This window comes from Malurus melanocephalus, unplaced genomic scaffold, assembly GCF_030028575.1.
Source record: "Malurus melanocephalus ecotype Western Australia unplaced genomic scaffold, MMel_1.1 scaffold_318, whole genome shotgun sequence".
NCBI lineage: Eukaryota > Metazoa > Chordata > Aves > Passeriformes > Maluridae > Malurus > Malurus melanocephalus.
In genome coordinates, this window is record NW_026623550.1 from 146,869 (window position 1) to 158,332 (window position 11,464).

The following is an 11,464-nucleotide window of genomic DNA, read 5'->3' on the forward strand; positions in this document are numbered from 1 at the left end:
TGCCCTGGGGTCTCAGCCCTTTTTCGGGGGCTGGAGCCCACCAAACCCCGGGCTCCTCCTGGCCCAGCTGCTCTGGACAGCTCCTGACCAGGCTGTGCTGTGATTTTTCTCTCAGTACTACGAGATGTCCTAYGGCCTGAACATTGAAATGCACAAGCAGGTGAGTGCAGTGGGGGCCGGGCCGGCAGCAGGGGAGGGTGGGGAAGAAACCAAGGCTGGAGAATTGATTGGAAAATGCTCTCCCATGAGCCCGAGGAGCTGTAATGGAACGGGAGATGTGGCACAGCTCTGTGAGGGACTTTTGGCTTGCAAAGGGATCCAGCAGTTGTCAGGGTGTTACCGGGTTCCCCATCCCTGCCATCCCAAAGATGAACCACTCAGAGCCCTGCTGTGAGCCCTGGTGCCTCCCTGCAGTGCTACCCTGGGGCCCCAGCTGAAGGAGGGATGTGGAGGAAACAGCAGGAGCTAGAGCCCAGAGGCAAATGGATTGTCTTTCTTTTATTTTTTTTTTTCCTTAATCCCCTTTTCCTTTCCCAAAGCCAGAGGAGTGTTTTCACCCTTCCCTGGTTCCCCTTTTGTTCCAGCGTTAATTTGCTTTCCCTCTTCAGATTTATCAATCTAGTCATCGTGGGCTCTCTGCCAGGGAAATTAGTTTGGACCAATGCCTGACAAAGTGGCAAGTCAACTGCCATATCCCTCCAGCTGGCTCAGCCCCTCCGAGTTTGCTCCTTTTGTTAGCAGGGAGCGTGGTGGAGACCACGAGAACATTCCTGCCACCCTCACACCCTCCAAGGTCCGGTGGGAGTGGGAATTTGGAGTGGCCGGAGCCATGTGGGGCCGGGGACTCTGCCCTGGTGGTGGCCAAGTGGTTGAAAATTGGGAGCCAGGGCTGGAAGAGAGGRGTCTCTGGCTCTGTGGGCATCGTGGCAGTGGCTAATGTGAGCCCAGGGTGCTGGTGGGTGTGGGGCACGGCAGGTAAAATGTTCCCTTTGTTCTCCCTTGGCTCCCAGCCTGGTTTGACCTCTGCGACACCGGCGGGGATTGTCAGAAACCTGAGATGATAAAACCCTTTCCGAGCAGAGCAGCCAGTGCCAGGGTGGATTTGCAGCGGGAGGGGGAATCAAATTATCCCCGGGAGGTGTGGGTTTTCTCTCGGAGAGGCTGCGCTGGAAGTCACAGCCCCTTTCTTTTCCTCGGAAGYGCCGCTTGCCCTGCTGGGAACGCGGCCGGGGTGTGGGTTTGGCTGCAACCACAGCGCCTCTCCTCAGAGGATTCATCGGGTTTTCTGCATTCCCYTGTGGGCAGAGGGCAGGTCTGGGGGTGTAGGGGGATGCCAGCTGTCCTGGGGCTCGATGGGGATGGGAATGGGGTCCCTGCTCCGGCTCAGGGCAGTACCACCAGCGGAACCTTGCGGGATTTGTTGTTGCCGTGCCAAGACGGGCGGATCCGTGGGAGTTCTGCATCCCTTTTGCTCTGCCCTGGCTGTGAGCTGTTTYTTTGGGAAGGGAAGGCACGGGGAGGGCCCGCTGCCAGCTCCTGTGGCTCGGCTTCCCTCCATCCCTGCCCGCTGGCCACGGCAGAGCCGGGGTGGGTTTGGGCTCAGCGAAACCAGCTGGGCTGACGGCGCAAGGACTGACAGCTCTGAGCTTGCCTTGGCCGGGCTCCACCGAGGGATTTAGGCGTGGGTTCCCTCCCATGTGCCTGGCAGCCTAAGGGGGTCCAACAGCCCCGGGCASAGCCCTCCCTTGGCAGCAGCTCGGGAAATCCCAGCAGGGATGGATGCAGAGGCAGCGGGAGAATTTCCGCYGAGAGGGCGCGGGTGGGGAGAGTTGAGCTCCTCCGCCCGAGGCTGAGTGTTTGCAGGATGCTGGAGGGMRAAAGGATGGGGTTCARAGCCCTCCATCCCCGGTGATAMYCKMTTCCTCTTGCAGGCAGAGATTGTCAAGAGGCTGAGTGCCATTTGTGCCCAGATGATYCCCTTCCTGACGCAGGAGGTGAGGAGGAGGAGGCAGGGGATGAACATCAAACTGCTCCGACTTCTTGGGAAGGGGTGAATCAAAGCCCGGCCTGAGCAACGGGAGGTTTGGGGGAGGAAAATCTGGGGTGGAGGAGTGGGAGAAGGAGCTGTGCAGCTCCCTCCAGCCTGGAGCAAAGCGTGACCAACCCCTGCTCTTCRTCCCCAGCACCAGCAGCAGGTCCTGCAGGCGGTGGAACGGGCCAAGCAGGTGACCATGGGAGAGCTCAACAGCATCGTCGGGGTGAGCTGCACTGCCTGGCACTTTGGGCCCTGCGCTGCTGGGGGAGGTCAGGATTTTTACTGCTTTGATGAGCCCGTTGTGGTGAAGGGATTTGTGTCCTGAAGGTGTCAGACCTGACAATTCTCCACATAGATCCAGAATTTTGCATTTCCGTCTGCGGAAACTTAATTTTCTGGTATTTTATTCAAAAGCACTTACATGCCAAACTGGAGTGCWGTTTTGAAGGTGAATTTGTCGAGTGGAGGGGAATGCTCACCTGCAGGTGATGGAGATTTATGGAGATTTATGAGCAGAACTGGGCAGAGCTGTGACCTGGGCTCTGCTGCGTGTTGGGGTCGTGTCTGCAGCAGGGAGTGGCTCACGGGTAGAAGGGAGAAAAGGAGAAAAACCCAGTCTAGAGAGAGAATAAAAGCTCTGCTGAGCCCGTTTTACCCTTGGAGCCCGTGGGTGGAAGGGGTGGGGGTGTGACCTGCGCTGCCCCCTCCCCATCCCCATCCCCATCTCATCCCATCGCGCTTCGAATCGCAGCCCGGGCGGGTCCGCCCGTGCCCGCGGCCGCCTCCTCCGCCTCCAGGACCGTGTGCTCTTTCTCTTTCAGCAGCAGCAGCAGCAGCTTCAGCAGCTCTCCCAGCACGCATCCCCCCTCCCGCTGGCCCCCCACCCCTCCAGCCTGAGCGGGGCCAGCGGCGCCGCGGGGCTCCTGGCCCTCTCGGGGGCACTGATGGCTCAGCTGGCCACCAGGGAGGACAGAGTGGCCCAGGATGGGGACAACAGAGGTAAGGGCTGGGTTAACCCGTTAAAGCGTGTGCGGGGATGCTGCTGCCTGCTCCGCCTCTCTGCTGCATCCCCGGGGATGGCGAATCCGGCTCATGGAATGCCTGCAGCCCCAGGAGGCTGCCTGCATTTCTGACCCGGGAGCTGCTGCTCTGCAGTGATGCTGTGTGTGCAGCCCTGGCTCTGTCTGTGCACTCACATCGCTCTCCCTGCTCCCCTGGGCGTTCCCAGTGCGTGAGGGTCCCCAAATGTGTGAGGCAGCACCTCTGGGAGGTCCCCAAATGTGTGAGGAAGCACCTCTGGGAGGTCCTCACCACAAAAAAACCCCTTTCTATTTACAGCAGGATTTACACCAAGATCTGATACCCAAAGCTGACTTTTAGGGAAAATACAACCAACCTTTGTTGCAACCCAAACCTGAGACATTTAGAGAAAATAGTTGCAACCCAAAGCCTAACCTTTTAGGGAAAATTCTGTTGCAACCCAAAGCTGAGACATTTAGGGAAAATTCTGTTGCAACCCAAACCTGAGACTTTTGGGGGGAAAATTCTATTGCAACCCAAACCTGAGACATTTAGAGAAAATAATTGCAACCCAAAGCCTAATCTTTTAGGGAAAATTGTATTGCAACCCAAAGCTGAGACATTTAGGGAAAATAGTTGCAACCCAAAGCTGAGACATTTAGGGAAAATAATTGCAACCCAAAGCCTAATCTTTTAGGGAAAATTCTATTGCAACCCAAAGCTGAGACATTTAGGGGAAAATTCTATTGCAACCCAAACCTGAGACATTTAGAGAAAATAGTTGCAACCCAAAGTGAATCTTTTGGGGGGAAATTCTGTTGCAACCCAAAGCTGAGACATTTAGGGGAAATTCTGTTGCAAGCCCCCGGCAGAAACTGTGACAGCCACAGGCCTGGGGCAAGGAATTTAGAAATCGGAGCCTCACTGCGTGTGCTGTGCCGTGTAAATTACACTAATTCCTAGTCCATATGGGTGCCTCCTCCTGTCAGGATCACAGAGTGCCTTCCAAACATCATCAATATTTAATCACCGTTAAATCAGTGCTCTGAATGCTGCTGGCAGCCCTGGGTGACGCTGCCCAGCTTTGCCTGTTGCTGCACAAAGGAGGGGCTGAGCCCTGAGCTCGAGTCACCTTTTCAGAGTGCAGGCATGGAGTGAGGAGGCTGGGATGAGGAGAGAGGCTCAGGGCAGCTCTAGGGGATGGAAATTGCCAAAATTTAGCAGCAGCCAAATTTAGCAGGAGCGATATTTCTCCGCAGACTCCCCTGACTGAAGCACCRTTGGGTCAGGACCTGAGAGCAGCAGCAGAGCCGGGCTCTGGCTGGGGTTTGCTGTGGGTTCTCAGGGTCTGGCTTGGCTTGTGAGGTTTCAGGGTGGTGAAAAGAGCAGCAGGAAGCTGTGGGTGGCAGCTCTGCCCCTCTGCTCACAGCTGTCTGTGGTTCAGATCCGGTACCAAGGAGGAAAACAGAGTCCAGGGAGAGAAAAAAAGCACAGAGGTTGTGCTGAGGCTGCCTAACCCTCAGAGCCTGAACAGCCCACACGTCCAGACAGAATTTCTCTCAGTCTGGGTGTCTGGCTGTGGTGAGGGCCATTCTTTAAAAAAAAAAAAAGAGAAAAAAGGAAAAAAAAAAAGAAAAAGAACGGGGGATTGAAATGCTCCATCTGTGTGGGGTTAATCCTCAGTGCTCTGCAAAGCTGGTGTGAATCAAGCTGAGCCAGGGTGCAGGGCTGATGGCAGAAAGTGGTGCCCYTCCACACTCAGAGCAGTGCCTGAGATTCCCTCAGCTACCCATCCCTGCCTTCCCCTTTTTGCCAGCAGTGACCCTGGTGGCATCTCCAGTTCTCTCCGAATGCTGGTAGATCTTCAGGAGCAAAAATCAGCCAGGGAGGGTTGCTAAACCTCAGCCCACAGCCTTGTGAAAAAAACCCCAAAAAAACAAAAAACAAAACCACAAAAAAAAAAACCAAACAAAAGCAACATTTTCTGCTTGGATTTGCAGTAAAAGCCTGGCAGTTCTTCCCTGGGCTCAGGGACCTGCTCTGCTGTGCCCACACAAAACTCTCAGAGGGTTTCCCAGCAGGGCTTTTAGGCACATCTCCCTGAGGAAATAGGATGGGTGTGACACAGRGCATCTCAGCTGGCCCTGGCCAGCTCATCTCCTCCTGCTTTCATGTCTGGGGGAGAGATTGCAAAGCTGGGTAATTCCTTGGGAGGAGAGAGATTTCCCTGAGAGGCACCAGTGTGCTGACCTCCCCTTAGACAGCGGAGAATCCATGCTTCAGGTGGGCAAAGTTGGGAATCAGGTGTCGGTTTGTTTTTTTTTTTTAATTTGTTTTATTTGTTTGGTTTTTAAGCCTGTGCCTCCTGCCTTGCCCTGCTGTGCCCCCTCTCTCCTTCCTGCCTGCATGTGTGGGGCACAGGCTGGGCATTAACAACCGTTTCCTCTCCTCCCCTCTGCTCTGACACGGCCCTGGGACGCTCTCCCTGCTGCTGCCTGGCCCCAGAACGCACCCCAAGCCGGGTAAGTTGTGACAGGAAAGTGGCCCTGGTGACATCTCCATGTGCCCCAAGCTGGCACTGCCTCCTGGGGAGGGATTGGGGTGCTGGGTGAGCTCTGGGTGGGCTGTGTTTGCACCAGGGTTTTGTAACTGAAGGTTCTGGGCCACCTCAATTCAGTCTTTGCTGATGCAAGGAGCTAAAGATCAAGGGCTGCTCCCRAAATAACCAGCTCCGTCCTTTTCAAGGAGTTTCCAGTTTAGGAATCGTTCKGAGCCGCTCTCAGAGCTCTCGGCTGCCCCCTCCTTTTTACAATCCCCCCGATCCCAGAGCTCTGACTCCTTTTCCRTGCTCCAGAGTGGCTCTGCAGCATCCACAGCCTCAGCTCTCTCAGTCCAGGCAGGGAAAGGAAGAGTTAACCCGAGCTTTTCCACCGGGAACGGTCGGCATTGATCCTGGGCCCGCAGTCAGGTGGGAGAGGAGGAGGCAGAGGAGCCGTTTGCGGTCCCATGACTGCCCAGGCACCTCCTCCAGCCGTGGTGGCACCGGGAGCATCCTTCCTGCCCCCCGGTTCTGCATCAGAACTGTTGATCTTGGAGCAGCCAGCCTCAGGGAGCGCCGGGATGGGGCATTTCCATCACATTCTGGTTCCACTCAGCCGCAGGGAGCCCGGGGTTGGGGCATTTCCATCCATTTGTGGCTCCACTCAGCCTCAGGAAACCCCAGAATGGGGCATTTCCATCCCTTCCTGGCTGCACTCAGCTTCAGAGAGCCCTGGGATGGGGCATTTCCATCACATTCTGGCAGCACTCAGCTGAAGGGAGCCCCGGGATTCGGCATTTCCATCAGTTTTTGGCTGCACTCGGCCTCAGAAAACCCCAGGTTGAGGCATTTTCATCCATTTTTGGCTGCGTTATCCTGCGTGTGGGGCTGCCAGGGGATGGGTGACAGCCCTGCAGCTGCCAGCAGCGCCTGGGGAAGGCATCTTCATCCTGGCTGACCCYAATTCTGCTTCCCAACCCTCGGGGCAGGGTGAAGGTGAAGTAAACACCTCCTTGGGGGTTTTCTGCTCCTCCCTGGCTCGTTGTTTCTGCAGGGATGGATCTCTCACCGGTGGTTCTGGGGATACACCTCACTCTGCTCTTGGTTTTGGGGTTCTGCCCTCCAGGACCAGGGAGAAGGGGGTCACTGGGAGGTGAGGGGTGGCTGTCTACCCTCACCGTGGCTCACACAATTTCCTTCTCCCCCTCTGGTCCAGAGCGTTTCTTCTTCCCCCGCCGAGAGCSTGCAGGAGGAGGAGCGGACGGGGCTGAAGCGCAAACGGGAGGAGAAGGATCCGCCCGAGCATTCTGTGAGTGCACCACGGGCTGGGGTTGGGGTAGGACCAGAGAGCCAGGACCTGGAGAGCCCCTGCCTGCCCTGATGCGGAGGGATGGGGGTCTGTGAGCGAGGAAAACCAAACAAAGAGCCCCAGGGAGGCTCCTCAGTGTGCCAGGGTGGCTGCCAGCAGGAGAGCTGGTGGTTGGTGTTGGTCCATGAGGAGTGATGACCTGGAGAAAATGGGTCTCTCTGCTGTCTGGGATGCTGGGGCTGAGCACAGAGCCCGGTCCAGCCTCTCCCTGTCCTCACTGAGCCCTTCTGGGTTTGTCCTTCTTGCAGGACAGCGATGGGGACAAGAGTGATTACAACCTGGTGGTGGACGAGGTAAGCCTTTGGAGCCTGATGAGGTGTCCTGTTTGAGCTCGTTGGGTTTAGGACTCTGGTTCCCGAGTTTTGGGGTTCTTCAGGCCAGCCAGGACACTCAGCCCTGCTCCAGTGCCAACCAAGGCTGATTCCACTGCTCTGGGCAGGCTGTGCCAGCYGGGGCTCAGYTTTGCCAGCCACAGGCTTGGCTCTGCCTCACAATCCCCTTTCAGCCCCTGGGCTGCAGCAAACCATATGGGGAGGCTGATAAGGTGGGATGAGAGCTCTGGGGAGCTGGCCTGGAGGTGGCAGAGGATGGCAGGAGGTGGCAGGGGGTGGCTGGAGGTGGCAGGGGGTGGCTGGAGGTGGCAGAGGGTGGCAGGAGGTGGCAGAAGGTGGCAGGAGGTGGCAGGATCCTCTCAGCCCCTCCTTGCCCTGCCACCCCCCAGCCCTGAGCCCAACTCCTGCCCCGCTGGCCCTGGAGCAGTGTCGATTTTAGCACACCTGTGGCTGTGTCTCAGTGCAGGGGATTCAGCCTTTCTGAAGTTCAAAAATTCAGAATTCCAGTCCTTTGCAGTGGGACTGCCACAASCTTCCCTGACACGTGGCAGAACTCGATGTCACCCTCAACTGTTCTTGGAAGAGTTGATGTTTTTGGGGACATAACTGTTCCTCTCCTGGAAGAGAGGGGGNACACCTGTGGCTGTGTCTCAGTGCAGGGGATTCAGCCTTTCTGAAGTTCAAAAATTCAGAATTCCAGTCCTTTGCAGTGGGACTGCCACAASCTTCCCTGACACGTGGCAGAACTCGATGTCACCYTCAACTGTTCTTGGAAGAGTTGATGTTTTTGGGGACATAACTGTTCCTCTCCTGGAAGAGAGGGGGGAAGGAAAGGCGTGAGGTCTTTTTGACCTGTGCCACTTCCTGGAAAATACAAGCCCTGGAAGGAAGAGCAGCAGGAATTCTGCAGGAAATGACCCTGAYGAAAGCTGCTCATTATTGGTGTCATTGTGGTGGTGAAAAATCACACACCTGGCTGAGTGATTACAGGAGCCCAGGAGCTGAGGAGTGACCTGTGTGTGCTGATCCCATCCCTCCCTGTGAAGGCATCCATGGCCACCCGTGTCCCCTGAACCTGCTGTCACCTCTCATTTTGTTCCAAGAGGAAAACCTTCCCTCACTTGTGGCAGAACTCAATGCCAGCCTCAACTGTTCTTGGAAGAGTTGATGTTTTTGGGGACATAGCTGTTCCTTTCCTGGAAGGGAGGGTGGAAGGAAAAGCATGAGGTCTTTTTCACTCGTGCTACTTCCTGGAAAAATACAAGCCCTGGAAGGAAGAACAGCAGGAATTCTGCAGGAAATGACCCTGACAAAAGTCACTCGGTGTCTTGATGGTGGTGAAAAATCACCTGGCTGAGTGATGGAGGAGGGCAGGAGCTGAGGGGTGACCTGTGTGTGCTGATCCCATCCCTCCCTGTGAAGGCATCCATGGCCACCAGTGTCCCCTGAACCTGCTGTCACCTCTCATTTTGTTCCAAGAGGAAAACCGAGGCTGTTTCCCATCCGGGGGAGCAGAACAGAGACCCCTGAGCGTGGCTGGGTGGCTCCCCAGGGTCTCCATCATGCACAGTGGAGTTCCTGCTCCCACATCCCTGTTTTTCCCCCAGGACCCCACCTCGGTGCCSGGCAGCCCTGTCCACTCGCCCAGCCACCGCCTGGCCCCGTCCCGCCGGGAGCTGCCCGAGAGCCCGGCRTCCAGCAGGAGCCCCACGCCCCTCCAGCCCAAGGAGCAGAGCCCGGTAGGCGGTTTGGGTTCAGGGAGGGATATGGGGACCAAAAATGACCCCGAATTTCTCCGCGTGACCGGTCTGCTGCAGCGCAAAACAGGCAGAGAAACGCCGGTGGTTTGTCCCCATGGTGGGCAGCGGTCCGTGCCCTCGGGGTGGGGCAGAGGACAGGCTCTGCAGTGCTCTCCATGCCTGCAGGATTCCCCCAGAGCTGCTCATAGCAATCGATTTTTTTTCCTTTTTTTTTTTTTTTTTTTTTTTTCCTTTTTTTTTTTTTTTTTTTTTTTTTTTCCTCCTCCTTCCTTGCCAACCGCCAGTCCAGCGCTCAGATTGAAACATCAGCATGTGGGAAGGGGGAGGGATGTTCTCTGCCACTCTTTGGCCTCCCAACCACCGCAGGGACCGAGTGATATGTCCCCCCCATGCGGGGTCAGGAGCCAGCTGGGGGCTGCGGGCAGAGCGAGCAGCAGCTCCCCGGCACAATCGGATTAGAGCAGACAAAGCGCCCTGAGCAATCTGCCAGCACAGCACGTAGCTTTTCTCTGTTATTAATTTTTTTTTTTTTTCCCTCTCCTCTCCTTTGCCGGTGTCGACAAAATCCCCAGACAGAGAGAAAAAAAAAAGAAAGCAGAAGAAATAGGAGAGGGAAGAAAAAAAAAATAAAAGCAAAGGATGAAGAAGCTGTGGGAGTGGAGAGGCCAGTTCATGCTGGGCATCCAAACTGGGGATGGTTCCAAACTGGGGATGGGGGTGCCCCCTTGGTGCAGGAGGAATTTTGCTCCAGGGAGTAGCAGATGTGCCCGGGGGGTCTCTGCAGGGCTGTGGCATTTTGGGGTGACCCGGAACTTGCATGGGGCGTTCATACCTGTAAGGGGATGTGCAAGAGGCAAAGGAGAGGAGAGGGACAAGCCCTGCATGGCCGGTCCGTGTCCGGCTCTGTCTGGGAGCGGTGCATCCCGGGCTCCTTCCATCCTGCAGGAATTTGAGGTTTTTGGCCCCTCTGTGGGGCTGTGCAGGGCTGTCCCGAGCTCTAAACTCTTCCATCCTGCAGGATTTTGAGGTTTCTTCCCCTCTGTGGGGCCGGGCAGGGCTGTCCCGGGCTCCTGCAGGATTTTGGGGTTTCTGCCCGTCTGTGGGGTCGGGCAGGGCTGTCCCGAGCTCCAAACCCTTCCATCCTGCAGAATTTTGAGGTTTCTGCCCCTCTGTGGGGTAGGGCAGGGCTGTCCCCGCCCCAGTCCCACAGCTCAAGTTGCTCTTTTCCCTTTCCCGCACAGACCGACTCCGTGGCCAGCGCTCCAACCTCCAAGCCCTCCTCTTCCTCGCCACCCCGGGACTCCCTCACGCCCGGCCCCGGCCCCAGCTCGGCCACCCCGCTCCGGCCACCACCGGCCAAGGCTCCCAGCACCGACAGYGTCAGTGAGTGTCCGGGGACAGGGMGGGGGTGCGACAGAGGGACATTGTCGGCCACCAGCAGGACCACTAGCAGGGCCACCAGCAGGGCTACCAGCAGGGCTGGCAGGGCCGTTCTGCCCCCCAAAATCAGACCGAGAGGAGAACCACTGCCATTGCCACACACCCTGAACCTGGGGGGCTCAGACCTGCCCGGGGTGGTGCTCAGGGAGGGTGCCACAGGGGTTTTATCTGTTTTTAACCTGTTTTTTACCTGTTATTACCTGTTTTTACCTGTTTATATCTGTTTTTATCTGTCACTCTGGTGGGTCTGGGTGAAGCTGGGCACTTCAGGGCTTGGCTCTGGGGGTCGGAGGGGGTCACCAGGTGTCCCCGTCCCCCCCGGGTGACGCTCGCTCGCGCCCGTGGGGCAGGGCCAAGACGCGGCTCTCTCCTCGTGCAGCTCTCCGCAGCCCCCTGAGCTCCTCCAGCCCCTTCCCGTCCTCCCTGGCCACCGTGCCCCACGGGGAGTTGCCGGCCCCCGGGCTCTACATGGGCATCCATCTGTCACCCCAGGTCAGCAGTGCTGTGCTCTACGGCCGCTCGCCTGTGGTAAGTTGGCCAGGGAGAGCCCAGGTGTGCTGGCCRTGCTCCCTGTCCCCTGGGCATCATCTGGGGCTTGAAATAGGGGTGCAGCCATGGGAAGGGCTCTCTTCCAGAGCCTCTGCTCGGCTCCTGACGTGTCCTTCCCTTCGTGCAGATGGCGTTCGAGTCACACCCCCACCTGAGRGCCTCCAGCCTCTCCTCCTCGCTCGCCACCATCGCCGGGGGGAAGCCGTAAGTGGCTGCACACCCCGGGGCTGCAGGGAGGGTRAGGGGCTAAGCAGGGTGACAGSAGWGTCCCCTTTTCCATGGTGAGGGGCTGAGCTGGGTGACAGGAGTGTCCCCCAGGGTGAGAAGCTGAATGGGGTGACAGGAGTGTCCCCTTCCCTGGGGTGAGGGGCTGAGCTGGGTGACAGCAATGTCCCCTTTTCCATGGTGAGGGGCTGAGCC

The 11,464-nt window shown here is 57.3% G+C and overlaps 1 protein-coding gene across 1 annotated transcript in view; it reads left to right on the plus strand.

Moving 5' to 3' along the window:
- Window positions 1-11,464, plus strand: part of LOC130580206 (transducin-like enhancer protein 2) — a 16,104-nt gene that overhangs the window by 2,175 nt on the left and 2,465 nt on the right. The window contains exons 4-14 of the mRNA XM_057377559.1: window positions 116-160; window positions 1,932-1,994; window positions 2,184-2,258; window positions 2,863-3,034; window positions 5,561-5,577; window positions 6,811-6,903; window positions 7,212-7,256; window positions 8,903-9,034; window positions 10,297-10,438; window positions 10,875-11,023; window positions 11,172-11,250. Coding sequence (XP_057233542.1) covers window positions 116-160; window positions 1,932-1,994; window positions 2,184-2,258; window positions 2,863-3,034; window positions 5,561-5,577; window positions 6,811-6,903; window positions 7,212-7,256; window positions 8,903-9,034; window positions 10,297-10,438; window positions 10,875-11,023; window positions 11,172-11,250 — 1,012 coding nt within the window. The remainder of the gene's footprint in view (window positions 1-115; window positions 161-1,931; window positions 1,995-2,183; window positions 2,259-2,862; window positions 3,035-5,560; window positions 5,578-6,810; window positions 6,904-7,211; window positions 7,257-8,902; window positions 9,035-10,296; window positions 10,439-10,874; window positions 11,024-11,171; window positions 11,251-11,464) is intronic.